The sequence below is a fragment of the Carcharodon carcharias genome, chromosome 7 (genome assembly GCF_017639515.1).
Source record: "Carcharodon carcharias isolate sCarCar2 chromosome 7, sCarCar2.pri, whole genome shotgun sequence".
NCBI lineage: Eukaryota > Metazoa > Chordata > Chondrichthyes > Lamniformes > Lamnidae > Carcharodon > Carcharodon carcharias.
Genome location: NC_054473.1, coordinates 68,092,104 through 68,110,853, shown reverse-complemented (window position 1 = coordinate 68,110,853; position 18,750 = coordinate 68,092,104). Strand labels below are relative to the sequence as shown.

General features: G+C 42.8%; 1 protein-coding gene across 1 annotated transcript in view; it reads left to right on the top strand.

Moving 5' to 3' along the window:
• Positions 1-18,750, top strand: part of lmcd1 (LIM and cysteine-rich domains 1) — a 66,168-nt gene that overhangs the window by 14,157 nt on the left and 33,261 nt on the right. Inside the window, exon 3 of the mRNA XM_041192563.1 lies at positions 10,234-10,489. Within this exon, the coding sequence (XP_041048497.1) occupies positions 10,234-10,489 (256 nt within the window). The remainder of the gene's footprint in view (positions 1-10,233; positions 10,490-18,750) is intronic.

Here is an 18,750-nt window from a genome sequence, read left to right as displayed (position 1 = left end):
TTAGATGAGGAAAGACTGGAGGAGGCTTGAGTGGAGCATAAACACTAGTATGGACAGGTTGGACCAATTGGCTGTTTGTTTGCTGTATATCCTATATATATCCAATTCCCTTTTCAAAATTACTGTTGAATCTAATTCCACCACCCTTTCAGGCAGCAAATTCCAGAAATTCCATCAAAGGATGCTTGTTTGAACATTCTTTCAGAAAGTAATCTGGTACTTATAAGTGAGTGTCTGTCAAATATTTAGCGGCCTACCAGAAATTTATACATAGTTTTAGTTCCTAAGGAGGTGTGATATTTAGCGGCCATTTTAATTTTACAAAGCGTAAATTTGCACTTGTTTTACCCATGATTCTGCCACTCTGTCTTGACAGCTGTCACAACATGAAGCGGGTTTTTAATCTATTCCTGCTGAGGTTCATAAACTAACAGTCAGGTTCGAATCATAAATCCAGATATGAATGAACTTAATTTGCATTAATACACTGGAGGATTTTTGTTCAAGTTTTTGCAGTATTCTTTAATAACACCGTGCTAACCTTGCCGCAGTTTTTGTTACTGAGAGAGCCTACCATGAGTGATTGGAATTATAGTCCGACATTCCACTTCTAAAGCTGCAATATTGGGACTTAATTGATATAGATTTATTTTAATAGTGATAATTGTGGGGGTGGGAAAGGTGTGTTTTAACCCCCAAAATGGGTGGGTTTGGGTTGGGATGGTGGAATTGAAAATATTAAAAATCTCAAAGCCAACCTGCCCATTTAGTTTTAATGGAGGTGAGATGAGAGGGCAGGTGGCAGGCAACCAGCATGCTCCAAGGAGGCAAGAATACTGGCAATTAAGGGAAGTCGTGGGCTTCTGCAGGTAGGTGCCTTTCCAGCACTGCTTATCAGCCAGGAGGAGTAGGAGTACTTCCCTTCTGTTCACCAAAGTTACCTGTAAACCACTCCCATGAGTGACCACCAGCCCTCTTCACAACCTACCCCCGATCTCCCACTGGCCCAACCTCTGCAATCATCCCCTGGCCTGGCCTTTCCAATCCCTCCCTTCTGCTTCCGTGTTCCCTGCTTGCGACCTGATACCGAAGGTCTACTTGCCCAACAACCAACCAGTCTCAATCTGGCTGGTTGCGGCTGAGAAACAGACAAAATATGTTATCCCTGTCATCCTGTCAGATACTGCAGGATCTGAGGAATAGCTGTTCTTCTAGATTTCCTGAATGCAAAACTACACCCCTCCTGTGGTATATTGAAGCATTTCGTTAGACTGCCTTCTCTGTTGGGGAGGTGTAAATAAAGATAGTTCGATAATGGCTGACTTCAGCTGAGCATGTGTTCGTCTTACTCGGTGCAATGGGCAACAGAATGCTTGTGACAAGACAAGGATGGAATATTCTTCTACATTTCTTTTGTGAAATTAAGCAATGAAGAACGTTGCAACACATTTTTGGAACTCCTAAAATTGACTTTGAGGAAGTTTGAGCAATTTGAAAGATTGCTCCGTGTGTACATCGTGTCCAAGTACACGGAGTCAGTATGGTACACAACTGAAAAAAATGGCACTGAAGGCACATTTGGGGACAAAGGGAGAATTCAGTCCTAACAAAAAGGGCTGGTGTAATTATGAACGAAGGTTTATAATTTGGATGAAGGTGAATAAAATAGGCGATGAAAATAAAGTAAATATTTTCCTCGCTATGATGGGGCCAGATGCTTTTGAGGTGATGTCTAACCAATGTTTTTTATTCATTTATGGGGTGTGGGCATAGCTGGCTAGGCTGATATTTCTTGCCCATTCCCAATTGGCTCTGAGAAGGTGGTGGTGAACTGCCTTCTTGAACTGCTGCAGTCCATGTGGTGTAGGTACATCCACAGTGCTGCGAGGAAGGGAGTTCCAGGATTTTGACCCAGCAACAGTGAAGGAACAGAGATATATTTCAAAGTTAGGGCGGTGAGTGGCTTGGAGAGGAACTTACATGTGCTGAAATTAATGAAATGCTGGACTCCTATTAATGTATGACTATGAAATTGCACTGAGTGTTGCATTCAGTCAAAGAAAGCAGTTGCGAAGTGAGACTGTTGCAGATTAGACTCCGGAGTTAAAGAAACGGTCTCGTCACTGGGGTGTGGCGCAAACCCATGAGGATAGAAATCAGCCTTTGAGGCAAGTTCATAAAAGATCTAACCAAAAGATCAAATCCAGGCGAAGCTTTTGAGCAAAGGCAATAAGCTAACGTGAAAGGAGATCTGCGATGAAGCCACAGCCATGGAAATGTCAGAAAGAGAGTTGCAGATTGCAAGGGAGTTTTTTTTTATACTGAGTCAGAGGTTGTTTACTGGATTTTGGTGAGATCCAGGCCACAGCAGCCAAATTCACAGGGTCCGAGTCAGAAATCTTAGATGCTACCACTGCTATGATAACCACTAACCATGTAAATGCCCCGATATCCAGTCAAAGTGCTATGCCTGTGGGAAAAGTCTGTGATATCCAGGTGGCATGCAGAAGTCGCGGAAACAGTAATGCTGCAGGTTGCAGCCATGCATCAGACCGAAGCCATGATAGATCTAAAGCTAGTGCAGGAGTCTGGAAATCCTCGAGTGTGCATCTCGTTGATATGAAAGCAGAGGTCGATGTTATCAAGCAGGAAGGTCAACAGTTGTACTCCAACAGAAAGCAAGAAAAACGCATGGAAGATGAGTAATACGCCTGAAGATATTTTTACTGTGGAAGTCAGAGATTCACTTGCTTTCATTGCTAACACAGCTGCAGCAGTGTCAATTATCTTAGAAGGAAAGTGCAAGAAATTCATAAGTCCCATTCTCTTACACAAAACAGGTGTGAAACTGACTAGCTATTCCAACATAGTTACTCCAGTGTTTGCTGAAGTTAATGATAGGACACATCATCGTATCACTTCGCATTGGTAGCAGTAGGAGGAAACAAAGTCTCCCTGATAGGTCAGAATTGGCTTAAGAAGATATGGTTCAATCCGGCCAAGTTAGTTACAGTAGGGATCAGTAAGAGTACATCTGTCATTGAGGAAGTGATAAGGGAGCATAAAGTGGTCTTTTAACAATGAGGACCAAATGATAAAATAGCCAGGTTAAATATCATAAGTCAGCAGGATGTGTAAATGTGGATGCCCTTCCAAGATTTCCCGCGAAGACTGATTGATTAATTTCTATCCAGAGTTACTTGTGAATTTCTTTACATGCACAATTGACATGCCAGTGTCTGTCAGATAAATTAATGAAGAAACTTGCAAAGTATAGCGCTCAGTAATGTGCTCGATTTATTTCATGAACGGCTGCCCTAAAGAGTGTGATGAGAAATTGCAGGAGTATTTCACACACAAATGAATAGTGTAGATCAAGGCTGTCTCCTATGAAGTTTACAATCATTATTCCTCCAAGTTTAGGAAGATTGTTGGAAGAACTTCATCAAGAGAACATAGGAATAGTCCATATGAATGCAGTAGCAAGAAGCTATTTTTGATATCCAAAGGTAGATGGAGATATTGGAGAGTTTGTGAAAAATTCTGAAGTGTGCCTCAGAATGAGAAATGGTCCAACCAAAGTTCCTTTGCTTCCATGGTCAAACACGGACACTGTGGGGAATGAGTACATGTTAATTTCTTTGAAGTTGAAGGGAAAGAGTATCCTGGTTTGGTCAATAGCTACAGTAAGTGGATGACTGTTGAGTGTACTCCCAATGCCACAAGCATCAAAACCTATTGAGGTTTTGAGAAGTTGGTTTGCAATTTATGGGTTGCCAGAGGTGTTGGTGTCAGATAATAGCCCACAGTTTAGGTCAGAATTATTTGAAATATTTCTGAGTGAGAATGAAATCAAACACAAGTGTACAGATTGTACATTTCCTCCTTTTTTAAGTCACTCCTTATAACCTACATCTTGACCGCATTTTTGTTCATTTGCCCGAATATCTCCCAAGTGGCTCACTGTCACATTTTGCTTTATAATGCTCCTGTGAAATGCCATGGGATGTTTTATATTAAAGGTTAATACCTGAAGAGAAGTTGTTTTTGGGGTTAAAGTTGCACTTCAGAATCTGGTACAGAACCTTGGGCAGACCTCATCTGGATCACTACTCAGTTTTGGGCACTGCACTTCAGGAAGGAAATTTTAACTTTGGAAGAGGTAAAAGTGCAGATTCACTAGACTTGCATCAATGCTTAAAGGGTTAAGTTATCAAGCCAGCATTTGCTTGGCTTGTAATTCCTTGAGTTTAGAAGGTTGAGGGTGATCTAATTGAAATCTTGTTTAAATTATTAAAAGGTTTCAACAGAATGGGTACAAAAGGGCAGTTTCCTCTGGTAAGGGAGCCCAGAATAAAATGTTACAATCTTGGAGCTAAGCCATTCAGGAGTGAGGTCAGGAAGCACTTTTTGACAAAACATAGTGGAACTCTGGAATTCTCACTGCCAAAAGGCTATGGATGCTGGGTGAATTACAATGTTTAAGACTTCAGATCGACAGCTCTTTATTAGGTAAAGATATTAAAGGGTATGTGGCAAAACAGAGTAAATGGAGTTGAGATGAAGATCAGCCATGATTTGCTTGAATGCAAGAACAGGCTGAAGTTCCGCTCCCTGTGCTATTGACAAATGCTCATCTTTGTTCCAGTTGCATGAATGGTTGGCGTGAGATCCACACAGACATACAGATATTAACTTTATGCACACAGACTTCAGAATTTTTGACTATACATAAAATTATGCAATTATGTAGAGACTTTGCAATGTTGCTTCTTCCTCTCTCGAGGAAACAGTGATTTCAGTGGGCTGAAGGTTAAATTCTGGGAGAGACAAGAGTCACATCTCAAAAATGTTGTTCTAATTGCATTGGGACTTTTTAAAAAGTCTGTAAGCTCTCTCCATCTCTGCTGATTTTTTTTTTTCTGAAATAGGAGATCTTGAAGACTTAAAAATTGGTCTCTGAGGATATTAAAGACCCCTGTGAATGAAGGCTAGCTTGTTTATATGGGGGATGTAATGAGGGATGCAAGGAGAGACAAGTCAAAGACTAAGCAGGAATCTATTAGTTATGAATTAATTATTTGAACTTAACCAGAAAGAGGGAAATTATATTGAGTCATGCTAGTTGGGGAATGGAATAGCCAATTGCCCTCTGAAATGGCCTAGCAGCCACTCAATTGAGAACACCACCACCTGCAAGTTCCCTTCCAAGCCACACATCATCTTGACTTAGAATGATATCACCATTCCGTCATTGCTGCTGGGTAAAAATCCTGGAACTCCATTCCTAAATGCACTGTGGGTATACCTACACCACATCGACTGCAGCAGTTCAGGAAGGCAGCTTACCATTATCTTCTCGAGGGCAACTAGGGATGGGCAATAAATGCTGACCATGCCAGTGATGCCCACATCTCATGAATAAATTTAATTAAACAACTAATAAAAACAAAATGCTGAGAAAAGGGAATGATCGGGCAAAAAATCTGCTTTGGTCTCCTGATCAGATGACTACATGAGAACACATCCGTTCTGTCCACAAATATGACCCCATGCTTCTGTCATATTAACTCTCCACCTTGCTCTCACAATGACATCTCTGTCCTTAGCCTGCTACACTGTCCCAATGGAGGCTCAATGTAAGCTTCAGGATCAGCACCTCATCTTTCAATCAGGCATGATATACCGTAACGGACTCAACAAGCACAGACTAAACTCTGTCCTCCATTTTGTTTCCTTTTTTTCTTTTGTTTCAGTTTTTTTTCTTTCAGCCAGCAGCATACCTGCTCCAGGCACATCTTTTTGCTGCTTTGGCTGGAATTTTATGGATTCTCCTGCCAGCAGGATTTTTCTGTCCCACTGAAGTCAATATACTTTTGAATGGTTCGCCATATTTTCTGCCCTGGCCCTACTTCTGCTGCAATGGGGCTGTAAAATTCCACACTTTGTTTTTTTTCTTGCCCCATCACCATTCCCTTTGGCTCTGGAGAACTAAGTTTTTTTTCTGTCAGTTAATATCTCTTGACTTCCACCCTATCACAGACCTTCCTTTTGTCCTTGTTCAACCCATCTCTTACTCATAAGCTATTATATCTCCCAGGGGTGCAGCTGTTTCAACAAGCTTAATGGATGTCTGAGCTCTCAGCCAAGCCTCATTATGCATGCTTGGCTGAGAGTCCAGACAACAGTTAGTGCTAAAACATCTGCGCTCTAGAGGAAACATTGTTTGATTCACAGCTCAGGCTCTCCGACCTCAGCTATCAATCTCGCAATGATTTTTAACGTAAGTTAAATGGTTTCAAGGGTTTGTGGCTTTTTGTTATTGATAATTTAAAGGGTCTGGAAGTTTTTTAAACACAAACCACTATACACTATAGGGTTCATTGGTTCTAGACAGAATACTGTGGGTAAATGGGCATGGAAGTGCCATAACAAAAACAGAATTACCTGGAAAAACTCAGCAGGTCTGGCAGCATCGGCGGAGAAGAAAAGAGTTGACGTTTCGAGTCCTCATGACCCTTCGACAGAACTTGAGTTCGAGTCCAGGAAAGAGCTGAAATATAAGCTGGTTTAAGGTGTGTGTGTGGGGGGCGGAGAGATAGAGAGACAGAGAGGTGGAGGGGGTTGGTGTGGTTGTAGGGACAAACAAGCAGTGATAGAAGCAGATCATCAAAAGATGTCAACCACAATAGTACAATGGAACACATAGGTGTTAAAGTTAAAGTTGGTGATATTATCTAAACGAATGTGCTAATTAAGAATGGATGGTAGGGCACTCAAGGTATAGCTCTAGTGGTTTTTTTTTTTATTTTCTTTTATTTTTTTTATATTTTTTTTTATATTTTTTTTTATTTTTTTTATATAATGGAAATAGGTGGGAAAAGGAAAATCTTTATAATTTATTGGGAAAAAAAAAAGAGGAAGGGGGAAACAGAAAGGGGGTGGGGATGGGGGAGGGAGCTCACGACCTAAAGTTGTTGAATTCAATATTCAGTCCGGAAGGCTGTAAAGTCCCTAGTCGGAAGATGAGGTGTTGTTCCTCCAGTTTGCGTTGGGCTTCACTGGAACAATGCAGCAAGCCAAGGACAGACATGTGGGCAAGAGAGTAGGGTGGAGTGTTAAAATGGCAAGCGACAGGGAGGTTTGGGTCATTCTTGCGGACAGACCGCAGGTGTTCTGCAAAGCGGTCGCCCAGTTTACGTTTGGTCTCTCCAATGTAGAGGAGACCACATTGGGAGCAACGAATGCAGTAGACTAAGTTGGGGGAAATGCAAGTGAAATGCTGCTTCACTTGAAAGGAGTGTTTGGGTCCTTGGACGGTGAGGAGAGAGGAAGTGAAGGGGCAGGTGTTGCATCTTTTGCGTGGGCAAGGGGTTGTGCCATAGGAGGGGGTTGAGGAGTAGGGGGTGATGGAGGAGTGGACCAGGGTGTCCCGGAGGGAGCGATCCCTACGGAATGCCGATAAGGGGGGTGAAGGGAAGATGTGTTTGGTAGTGGCATCATGCTGAAGTTGGCGGAAATGGCGGAGGATGATCCTTTGAATGCAGAGGCTGGTGGGGTGATAAGTGAGGACAAGGGGGACCCTATCATGTTTCTGGGAGGGAGGAGAAGGAGTGAGGGCGGATGCGCGGGAGATGGGCCGGACACGGTTGAGGGCCCTGTCAACGACCGTGGGTGGAAAACCTCGGTTAAGGAAGAAGGAGGACATGTCAGAGGAACTGTTTTTGAATGTAGCATCATCGGAACAGATGCGACGGAGGCGAAGGAACTGAGAGAATGGGATGGAGTCCTTACAGGAAGTGGGGTGTGAGGAGCTGTAGTCGAGATAGCTGTGGGAGTCGGTGGGTTTGTAATGGATATTGGTGGACAGTCTATCACCAGAGATTGAGACAGAGAGGTCAAGGAAGGGAAGGGAAGTGTCAGAGATGGACCACGTGAAAATGATGGAGGGGTGGAGATTGGAAGCAAAATTAATAAATTTTTCCAAGTCCTGACGAGAGCATGAAGCAGCACCATAGCTTGGCATAGGGGCCATGAGAGGCCTTGGTGGTGGAAGGGCAGAGCTTGGTACAGGGGGCATGAGGGGCCATAGGAGATGGGTGGAAGGGCACAGCCTGGCATACGGAGCATGCGGAGGACCTTTTGAAGGTCCTCTTGTGCAGACTAGGGTTCATGACTCCTCTGAGGGGCCATGAACCATGATTCTTTTAAAAACCTGGCCCAGCTCCATGAAAATTGTGGAGGAGTGCAAGATGCCTATCTTTGCAATGGAAGCAGCTATGTCAGGAGTGCCGGAAGCGGGACTTTGATGGGAATCAGCCCACACCCTTTAGCACTCCCAAAAATCAGACAACTCAGGAATGGGGCCAGGTATCCTGGAATCAGGACCTGCATGCCATTTTTAAAGGGCTCTTGCATCATCCTGACTTGGTGAAAATCCAGGCTTTTAACTCTGATTTGCACCCGACACAGATGCTGCCTAAGCTGCTGAGTTTCTCCAGTGTTTTTATGATTGCATTTCCAATATCTACGGCATTTTGCTTTGCAATTTTAAAGAAAACAGTGCTCCGAGAGCCCATATCTTTAACTCTGAGTCTGGGGCTAACAGATGAAACTTGAGTTGGCTGTAGCTCACCAATGTGAGACCCTAGACATTTTTAGATATGCTAGGCCCAACATTTACCCAATATGGATGTCAAAGATGTGAGTTCAATGGACAGGCAGAAGATTTTACCACCTCCAGTTTGCCCCATTGCTCATTAGATGTTGGGTTACACATCAAGCATTCGTTGGTCTTGTGTAGTTCAGGAACATGCAGAGTTAAACTCCCTCTGCCTTAACACTGCAGAAATACCTGAAAATAAATTAAGTTACAACACTGAAGTTGGTGATTTGACCCAACTAGTCTGAGTTAGTATTAGGCACACATGAAGGATAATGAAAGCTCATGCAGCACCAGTGTGACACTTTTTAATTTACCGCTTTAACTATCCTGTGATCTGCCTCAATGAAATTACAAATTTGGTGTTGAGCTAAAACAAATTTCTTTCTTGTGTTCCTGCCAAATTTCATTTGAAGCTGACATTATCGGAACAGTCCACTGCCAACACAATTTTAACTGACGAAAGATCAAAACAAATCCAGGTTTCAGTTGTGACTTAACTTGGGAAATGTGATTTTAAAATCTATTTGTTTAGTTATTTACTGTGGGGCGGATGACCTAATAAGGCTAAGCCATTTTGATTTGCTGCAGGGATTAAAATGAAGATGTCTCTTTCTTCTTCTTCGTGTGTGTGTGGTGTGTGTGTGTGTGTGTGTGTGGTGTGTGTGGTGTGTGTGGTGTGTGTGGTGTGTGTGGTGTGTGTGGTGTGTGTGGTGTGTGTGTGTGTGTGGTGTGTGTGGTGTATATTATATATACCATTCAGATGGAGATGGACTGTGTTGGAATCCAGCTAGGACTCCTAAGACCAAAAGCAATAGGAGCAGGATTTGGCCATTTGCCCCATTGAGACTGCTCCACCATTCAGTAAGATCTCTCCTGTTGCTAGCTTTTGTTTTGCAGCTTTCTCATTTTTTGATGTCTGTGGATGCAAGCAACACAGAGCAAAGAACATTTTGTCACTTCTGTATGCCATGCAGCCATAATTTTGTACTCAGGAAGAGGTACAATACAGTTCAGTTCCTGTGTTGATACAATTGTTGTTCTTGATTATAATTTCAGAAGGGTGCTCTATACTGAAGCTGCGTGGCATTGCAGTTCCGAGAGTTTTTATTCTCGAAGCCTAAGAGGTGTTAACAGATTAATAATCCCATTTCTGCCAAATCAAAAAAGTGTTTGTGCTGTATGCTCTTTCCTACAACACAGAAGAACGTGCCAATTCTTGTTCACTCTTGACATCAAGAGGGAGGGAATCATCTTATTGCTCATTTCAATCTGGACTGAATTCTGACTCTGTTAATAAGGCAATGTTCTTGGACACTGTACCACCCAGTCCCATTAGATAATATCTTGTTGTACAGATGCTAAAGTATTTGTAGTACAACCCATCTTCCAAAATGCAGACTGTGGCTTGTACTTAGTGCAGGTTTTCCATCAAATGTGCTAAAGCTCAAACAAAGATGTATTTTGATCTAATTCTGTCACCTGACAGATCAATGGAATTAGTCAAATGAATGGGCATTCCTGTACAGAGTGATGCAAGCTATTTAATGTTTTTATTATTTTTGACACAGGAAGATATGCAAGTCGTGCAAGTGCAACCAAGAGGATCACAGCCTGCACTCCGATGCTGAGGAGGATCGGAAAATCGGCCGCCTTTTGGCTGATTCTAAGTATTCTAACCTGACTGCGCGGGTGAAGGGAGGAGATGGAGTCCGCATCTATAAAAGGAACCGAATGATTATTACCAATCCCAATGTAACGAAGAAAGATCCAACTTTTGACACAGTCACATATGAGTGGGCCCCACCAGGCTTGACCCAGAAACTGGTAAGCTGATCCACTCTGGAGAGCTGGCATATGTTTCACAAACTTGTCTTACTATAAACATCAAATGACTATAACACAGTTTCTTGACACATATGGGGAAATTGGGAAAACAAAATATTAGAAAAGAGAATTCTCTTATAGAAGTTAAGTTACGCTGAGCAGCCAACTAAATTTACATTCTGAAAATCAGCATTAAAAAATCAGTACAAAAACAGAATTACCTGGAAAAACTCAGCAGGTCTGGCAGCCTCGGCGGAGAAGAAAAGAGTTGACGTTTCGAGTCCTCTGACCCTTCAACAGAATATATTTCCAGCATCCGCAGTTTTTTTGTTATTTAAAAAATCAGTATTTTTCTCCCATGGTTTAAACAAAACAATATTCTTTACAAACCAGAAAATTTTTGAAACAATACTTATTTCTATAAAAGCTTATTTATATAAGGTCCTTAATGTAATGAAACACCCCAAAGAGCTTGAGAGGAGCATTATAGAACAAAGTATGACACTGAGCCTCATAAGGAGATATTGGGTCAAATGACCAAAACCTTGGTCAAAGAGGTAGGTTTTATGGAGGAAAGCAAGGTAGACAGGGTGAGACGTGTAGGTAGTGTTTTCCACAGATTGAGACTTAGGCAGGAGAAGGCACAGCCACCAATGGTGGAACAATAAAAACTGGGTATGCACAAGGGTCCGAATTAAAGGAGCACAGATATTTCAGAGGGTTGTGGGGTTGGAGGAGATTACAGAGAAAAGGGTTAACTCGAAAGAAAAGAGAGGTTTGCACTTATATAGTACCTTTCATGACCTCGGTGCATCATTTTGCAGCCAATTAAGTACTTTTAAAGTGTGGTCACTGTCATATTGTGGGAAACACAACAGCCAATTTGCACACAGCCAGCATTGTACCATCAGCAAGGTGGTGATATCCAGATAATCTGGTCTTGTGATGTTGATTTGAGGGATAAATATTTGACAGGACACTGGTGATAACTCCCTTGCTCTTCAAAATCGTGCTATTGGATCTTTTGCATCCACCTCAAGATGGCAGGCTGGACATCGGTTTAATGTCTCATTTGAAAGATGGCACCACTGACACTGCAGAAATCCTTCAGTACTAGAATTTTGTACTTCATCCTAGAGTAAGACTTGAACGTGGAATCCTGTGATTCAAGCGTCAAGAGTGCCACCAACTGAGTGATGTTTTCAAAATGAATTGGGTGTACCACTCAGATATTAAAATGCAGGTATTTAACCTTTTGCACTCATTCACTGTGCTTGAGCAAATATTCCCAGAACAAGACTTGGTTATATCTGAATTGTGAAGAGCATGTGTAGCAGAGACATCCACACCAAATGGCTCCATACTTCTTTCCTAGTCTAAGCTGCTTTAATGCATCCAGGTTGTTTCAACTGACCTAGAATCCCTGACCTAGAGAAGGAAAAATCAGTCAGGGCTCCCTCCCTTCATTACTATTAATGTCGGTTGCTGAACAGTTTACCTTGAGTAAGGACAGGACTGGTTGATGCTGTTTGTCCATGACTGGATAACCTGCAATCATTCTCTGACTTATGCATGAAGTACAAGTTAGTTTAATGAGTAGTTTAGTCATGGATGATCTACGTTTGATTAGTAGTTTGTAATTTAGCTGGTTTCTATTGGACTGGTGAGAAGGGAGCTGCACTGGTTCTAGCTTCCATGGGTCAGGGAGTGGAAAATTTGCCACAGGCCCTATTCTGGCTATTATACCACTGCTGGATTCAACACCTGAGGAGGGAGGAGAATGTAGTTGCTGAAAAATAAGTTTGGTTGGAGGACAGAAGGAGGTTATTAACTCGTTTAGAAAACTTTGGCAGAAGTAATGTTCCCTCTAAGGTGAGTGTGTGCAGCAACCCAGAAGATACAGCACAGGCTGCTCAAAAGTAGCTCCATTTTAAAATAACATGCTTGTGCGGCCAGACCTTATCATTTTAAAGGTAAACATGCTTTGTTGTGTGCAGCCTATTCATTTTAAAGAAAATGAGAGAAAAGATTGGGCAGAAGTGCAGTTTGCTGCTTAAATCAGTGCATTTCAGTTTGACAATTAAAAGAAAACAGTGCTTCTAGTTTTTGCTCCCAAAGCTCTGATATTTGGTGCCATTAGGAGGGATTTTAACTCCCCAGGAAAAGTGGGATGGGGGATTAAATTGTGTCAGAACTGGATTCCCAACCTGCCATGGATACACTTACTGTTGGTTTAACCTGGACAGGTTGGAAGGAATGCCTGAGAAAGCAACCATCAAGAGATGGACCTGTAGTTTTAATATATTAATTAGATTGCATGACTCCGATTTTTTTTTTGGGACTCCCTCGGATATAAATATTTTGAGCCAGGCTTCCTGGGGCTCCTGAAACCCTGCAGCTAAAGAGAGGTGACAACTGCCAGATCAAACTATAAGGCCGTAAGATGTAGGAGCAGAAGTAGGCCATTCGACCCATCAAGTCTGCTCTGCCATTCAATGAGATCGTGGTTGATCTGATAATCCTCAACTCCACTTTCCTCCTTTTTCCCATAACCTTCGATTCCCTTACTGATTTAAAAACCTGTCCATCTCAGCCTTGAATATACTTTAATGACCGATAGCCTCCAAGGCCCCCAGTAAGTAAAGAATTCCAGAGATTCACTACCCTCCGAGAGAAGAAATTCCCTGTCATCGCTGTCTTAAATGGGCAACCCCTTTCTCTAATATTATGCCCTCTGGACTTCACTCTCCCATGAGGAGAAACAATCTCTCAGCATCTACCCTGTCAAGCCCCCTAAGAATCTTATGTTTCAATAAGGTTACCTTTCATTTCTTCTAAACCCGAATGAGTACAGGCCCAACTGTCTCAACCTCTCTTCCTCAAAATCCCTCCATACTTGGGATCAACCTAGTGAACCTTCTCTGGACTGCCTCCAATGCCAATATATCTTTCCTCAGATGAGCGGACCAAAACTGTTCACAGTATCCTAGGTGTGGTCTAACTAGTGCCTTGCATAGTTTTATCAAGACTTACCTATTTTTATACTTCATTCCCTTTGAAATAAAGGCCAACATTCCATTTGCCTTCCCCATTTCCTGAACTTGTATGTTAGCTTTTTGTGATTCATGCACGAAGACCCCCAAATCCCTGTGTGCTGCAGCTTTCTGAAGTCTTTCTCCATTGAAATAATATTCAGCTCTTCTATCCTTACTGCCAAAGTGCATAACTTCACATTTTCACATGTTATATTCCATCTGCCAAGTTTTTGCCCACTCCTGTCAATATCCCTCTGTGGACTCCTTGTGTCATCCTCACCACTTGCCTTCCCACCTATTTGTGTGTCATCGGCAAACTTGGTGATAGTACATTCATTTGCCTCAGCTAAGACATTAATATATATTGTAAATAATTGTGACCCCAACACCCTGTGGCACTCCACTAGTTACAGGTTGCCATCCTGAAAATGCACCCCGCCCCCCTTATCTCCACCCTGTCTTCTATTAGTTAGCCAATCCTCTATCCATGTTAACATACTACCTAACTCCATGGGCTCTTGTCTTATTAAGTAGCCTTATGTGCAGTACCTTATCAATGCCTTTTGGGAATTCAAATACATTACATCTACAGGTTCCCTGCTTGTCACCACCTCAAAAAGAATTCTAATAGGTCAGGCATGGTTTCTCCTTCATGAAGCCATGCTGACTCTGCTTGATTAGATTATGCATTTATAAATTACATTCTTTATAACAGACTCTAACATTTTCCCAATGACAGATGTTATGCTAGCTGGCCAGTAGTTACTTGTATTTTGTCTCCCTCCCTTTTTGAATTAGGGTGTTACAAGAACTTTTCCAGCACTGCTTGTGGACCAGGAAGGGCAGGACTGCTTCTCCCGCATCACCTTCCCCCACCCTCACCATACACTGATGCTGTACCTTCATCCCCACAATCCGATACTAATCCACAATCACTTCCTCTCTAAACCCCCAGCAGTCCCTAGCTGCTGCCTTCCACCACAGGGCTCCCTACCTGTCAGCCAACCAGTGTCTCAATCTAGCTGACTACCTGGCGAGAAATGGAAAAAAAATGATGAGGTCTTGTCATTAGATTAAACATGACATCTGCATTGCTAGGATTCCAGATTGCTAAAAGTTACCCCACTCCCTTCCACCTCTAAATAAATATCGGGCAATTGTTTGTGAATGTTATGCTCAATTAACTTCCACATTTTCCCCAGGCAAAATCCCCTTAACTAGACAGTGAAAGAATGGGTGTAAATGACTGCCTCATTGGGAGGCGTATAGTCATGCATCTGTCCCTCCATCTCTCTGTAACAGTTTTCAAATATAGGCCCAGCCCTGGGGATTTTCTCTATTCTATCTTCCAAAAGACAATGGGTGGAATTTTATTAGTTCTGTAGTGGCAAGCTTGGAAGGTGGGACTGGGAGCAAACTTGCAGATTAGCCTGATGCATTCCAGCCTCCCAACAGGCTTGCCAGAGGCAGGTGAACAAGGGAAGTGGCTACTCTTTCAGCAGAGACAAGTAACCAATAATTAGCAAATGGGAACCTGTTGCGGGGAGGGGGAGGATTCTCCCGGTATCTTCCTGATATTGGAGTGGCCTCTGCTGAACACTGAGCCTAGCAGCTCCATGGATGTGGTAGGCAGTGATCAGAGCTAGAGGCTCCATGCCCCAAAGTCAGGGCCACAGGCAGGAAAGGCCACAGCTAATAATCCCTATGGAGGGTTTTCCCCTCCCTTCCATGGAGCCTGTTGACTTTGGCATTCAACATTTATGAATTTGATGCATGCCTTAAGAGGACGCCTGCCCTTTGAGATGACTTTTGTGTTCTCCTCGCTGCCTGAGCAACACCCACCTCTCCCACCTCTACCAGCCATCCAAAGCTGCATTCTCACTGATTGAGAATTGAGGCCTCAGGAACCTGCTCGCCTTCCCTAATTGGATGGGGCTCCTGGAGGCAGCCCCTTAATTAGCCACCTCCTGGGAGGATCTGACAGAGGGGCAAGACTCCTGGAACATTGGGGTCGGGGCCTGCATTAGTCCCCGATAGATGAATATTCTCAAAGGCAGTAAGATTCTGCCCACTGTCAGCAAACCATAGGAAATTATTTTTATTGCTAAATTGCCAGAGGAATAATGTGATAAAATTCAGCCTGTTCAGAAGGTTCGAACTCTGATTACCACAAGAGCCTCTGCCATTATCTCATCAATCCCATGAATCCTGAGCAACCAGTTGAAAACATAACCCTTTTAACGTGCTTCAATCTATCTGTCTATCTCCTTTCAAGTAAAGAATTGTTGTTCTATGATAACAGCGTGGTGAAATTAATCTCCAGGATAGAGATCCCCCTTTGTCATGTGATGAGTTTTATAAATTATTTTTTACACAGTTTTGTGGCACTGGAAAACTGCTTCATATTCCAAACACCTGGTGCAAATTTGGAATTTTCTGCGGATTCTCTCCACCACTGTGCAATTATCAATAGCTGGAGGAGGCAGTACAGCTAAAAGCCTGACCCCAGGGTAATGGTAGTAAACCAAGAGACTAGGATGGTGTTGCACCATATTTGTATTTGGAGATGAGCACCTTGATGCAATTGGCACAATTTGTGTCTGCTGCCAGAAATTATTCTTTTTAATGAAGAACTAAATTGAAACAGATGATATGGACCTGTTTTTTAACTCCTGGTGGAATCTGGACAGGATGCAGTTAAAATGAGGCTGGCTTTTTACCCCTTCAGGTCCAACTTCCTTCCCATCATGTCCTATTTTTAACTAGCTCTTTTTGGACAGGTAAGCAGGATGCCCATAGGAGGAAAGTGGGGTCCTTATTGAAGATTGGGCCCTGATGATGTCGTTGCACTCAACAGCTTTGGGTCCACTTCAAGGGTCATGTGCTGCATTCCTGTTCCCAGTTTAAAATCGGAACCATTGGGCAGAAACTTCCGCTTGCAGCAGCAGTGGGAATATGTTGGGCAGGAGAGCAATATTTGGCAGGAGGACAAAAATCATTTTCCCGACGGCGGGAAATTCGCTTGGAATTTTGTTCTCATGACATTCCTGGAGGCTTAAAGGCAGGTCAAATGTCCTGTGGAACTATGTCAGGTACCCCGTTTGCATCTCATGAATACTCATTAAAAGACCAACACACTGGAATCTTGTTCTCCCACCAAATTAAGTGCCCCACCAGCGGGAATTTAGAACATTCAGGTTTAAGACTGTGCATAAGTGGCATATACCTGGTGAGTTAAACTTCTTCCTGGACTTTGAGGTCAGTAGACACTGCTTTTGCCTTCCTTTCACACCACTACAGCAATATCAGCTGCCTGTAGCACAAGCTGCATCAAGGCTGGGCACAGAGGAGGGGTGAGACCAAGGCAGGACTTGGGGATGGGGTGTGGAGTTGGAGCAGAACAGAAGAGTGAATGGCAGTAGGGCGCCATTTAAATGTGGCGCCCAGACGTAGAGCTGATGAGGTGATGGTGGAAAGTGGCCTGCCCTGCCATGAGTTTCACTCGCAGATATGCTCCTCATGAATTAAGGAGCTGAACAACGCAAGATCTCACATGTTCAGCCACCCCACCCTGCAGCGGCCGTCACTCCAACTTCCGCTCCCACCACCGGACTTAGTCTCCAGAATGGAAGATTCTGTCCATTGTGTCTAAAGCATCGTCTTCCCTGGCATCCAACATGGCTGAACACAAGTCGGCTGGAAAAAGTTCACTGTCAAATACCCCAGCTGAAATATTGCATGCAATTCTGGGCATGACATTTTAGGAAGGACATGAAGGCTTAGCAAAGGGAATAGATGAGTTCATCAGAGTGTTCCAGGTATAAGGGATTACAGTTATATGAATAAACTGTAGTAGCTGGGGTTTTCCCCTTTTGAGTAGAGAAAATTTAATAGAGGTGTTTAAAATCATGGGAGTTAAAAACAAAAGAACTGTTTTCAGTGGCTTAAGGACCGATAAGCAGAGATTGTAGGTTTAAGGTGATTGGCAAAAGAGCCATAAGTGGCAAGAGGAAATGCTATTTTGTGCAATTTTGAATTTTGTGCAGCGAGTAATCAGGATTTGGAATGCAATTCCTGACAGGGTGCTGGATAATAATTAGCCTTCAAAAATGAATTGGATAAATACTTAAAGGGGAAAAAAATTGCAGGTATCTATGGAAAAGACAGGAAATTGGATTAACTGGATTGCTCTTCGAAAGAGACAGAGAGCACTTGATGGGCTGAATGGCCTCCTGTGCCATGCTACTTCAGTAATAGAGTCTCTGCAGGCAAACTGCAATGATAGAGCATCAACAAATGTTGGGGTTATTGGGAATAGTGGATGAATTCAACAGTCATTAAACATTGACAGTTAATCTCTGAATAAAGTCAGCCCACTATCTATGACACTAGTATTGTTCCTGACTTTTGGACTCTTGCAGGTCATGCCATCATGCTATTGAGCACCATGTATATTTACTGAGATTCATTACCTGCTACAAGTGCTTGTCAGCCAATCCTATCGATAATTGGGGAAGTGTGCTTGTAAACCATGTTATCTAATAATACAATGCTTTCCTTTGGACATTAGGCATTTCACGCCCCTGCCTCGATGGTGCAGCTCAGTTAATACTGTCATGATTCTTTAGTCCAAGGATATAATGTCCTACAAAGCATTCAATGGTTGCATGACCATGAGATGAATCAAATTGTGCCAGCACTGTTGTATAATCTAGGCTAATTGTATTACCCAAGTGCATTGTCATCTGTTTTGGCTGACTTTATTTTCCCTTTAGTTCACTGCCATGGACTTTGGACATTAATCTTTGATTTCAATGCTGAATGCTGTTTGTGATATTTTTAGATCAGACAGCCTTTCTGTCCTTTAACAGATCCTATGACTGATTTTCTCTGTTTCACACCAAGGGAAAATATAATTAGCAGTTGCAAAGCAGAGGAGACAGACTTCACATCTTTGTGTTCCTCGAGGATTTCCTAATCTCCCTTGTAGAAGGTTTGCACCTGGATTAGGTGTGATGGCATTTAACTGGCCACAAGTATCCCAAGTTACTTCCCAGTCTCAACTCTGGGCAGATGCTCAACTAGAGATATGTTCAGAAGAACCAGCCCCCGGGCCTTGCTCCTAACCCGACTGCAATTAAATGATGTGAGCATGACCTGAGTGCTAATTGTGGGAGCCAGGCAAAGGACAAGCAGCATTTTCAGCACCATCAAGAGGGAGAATTG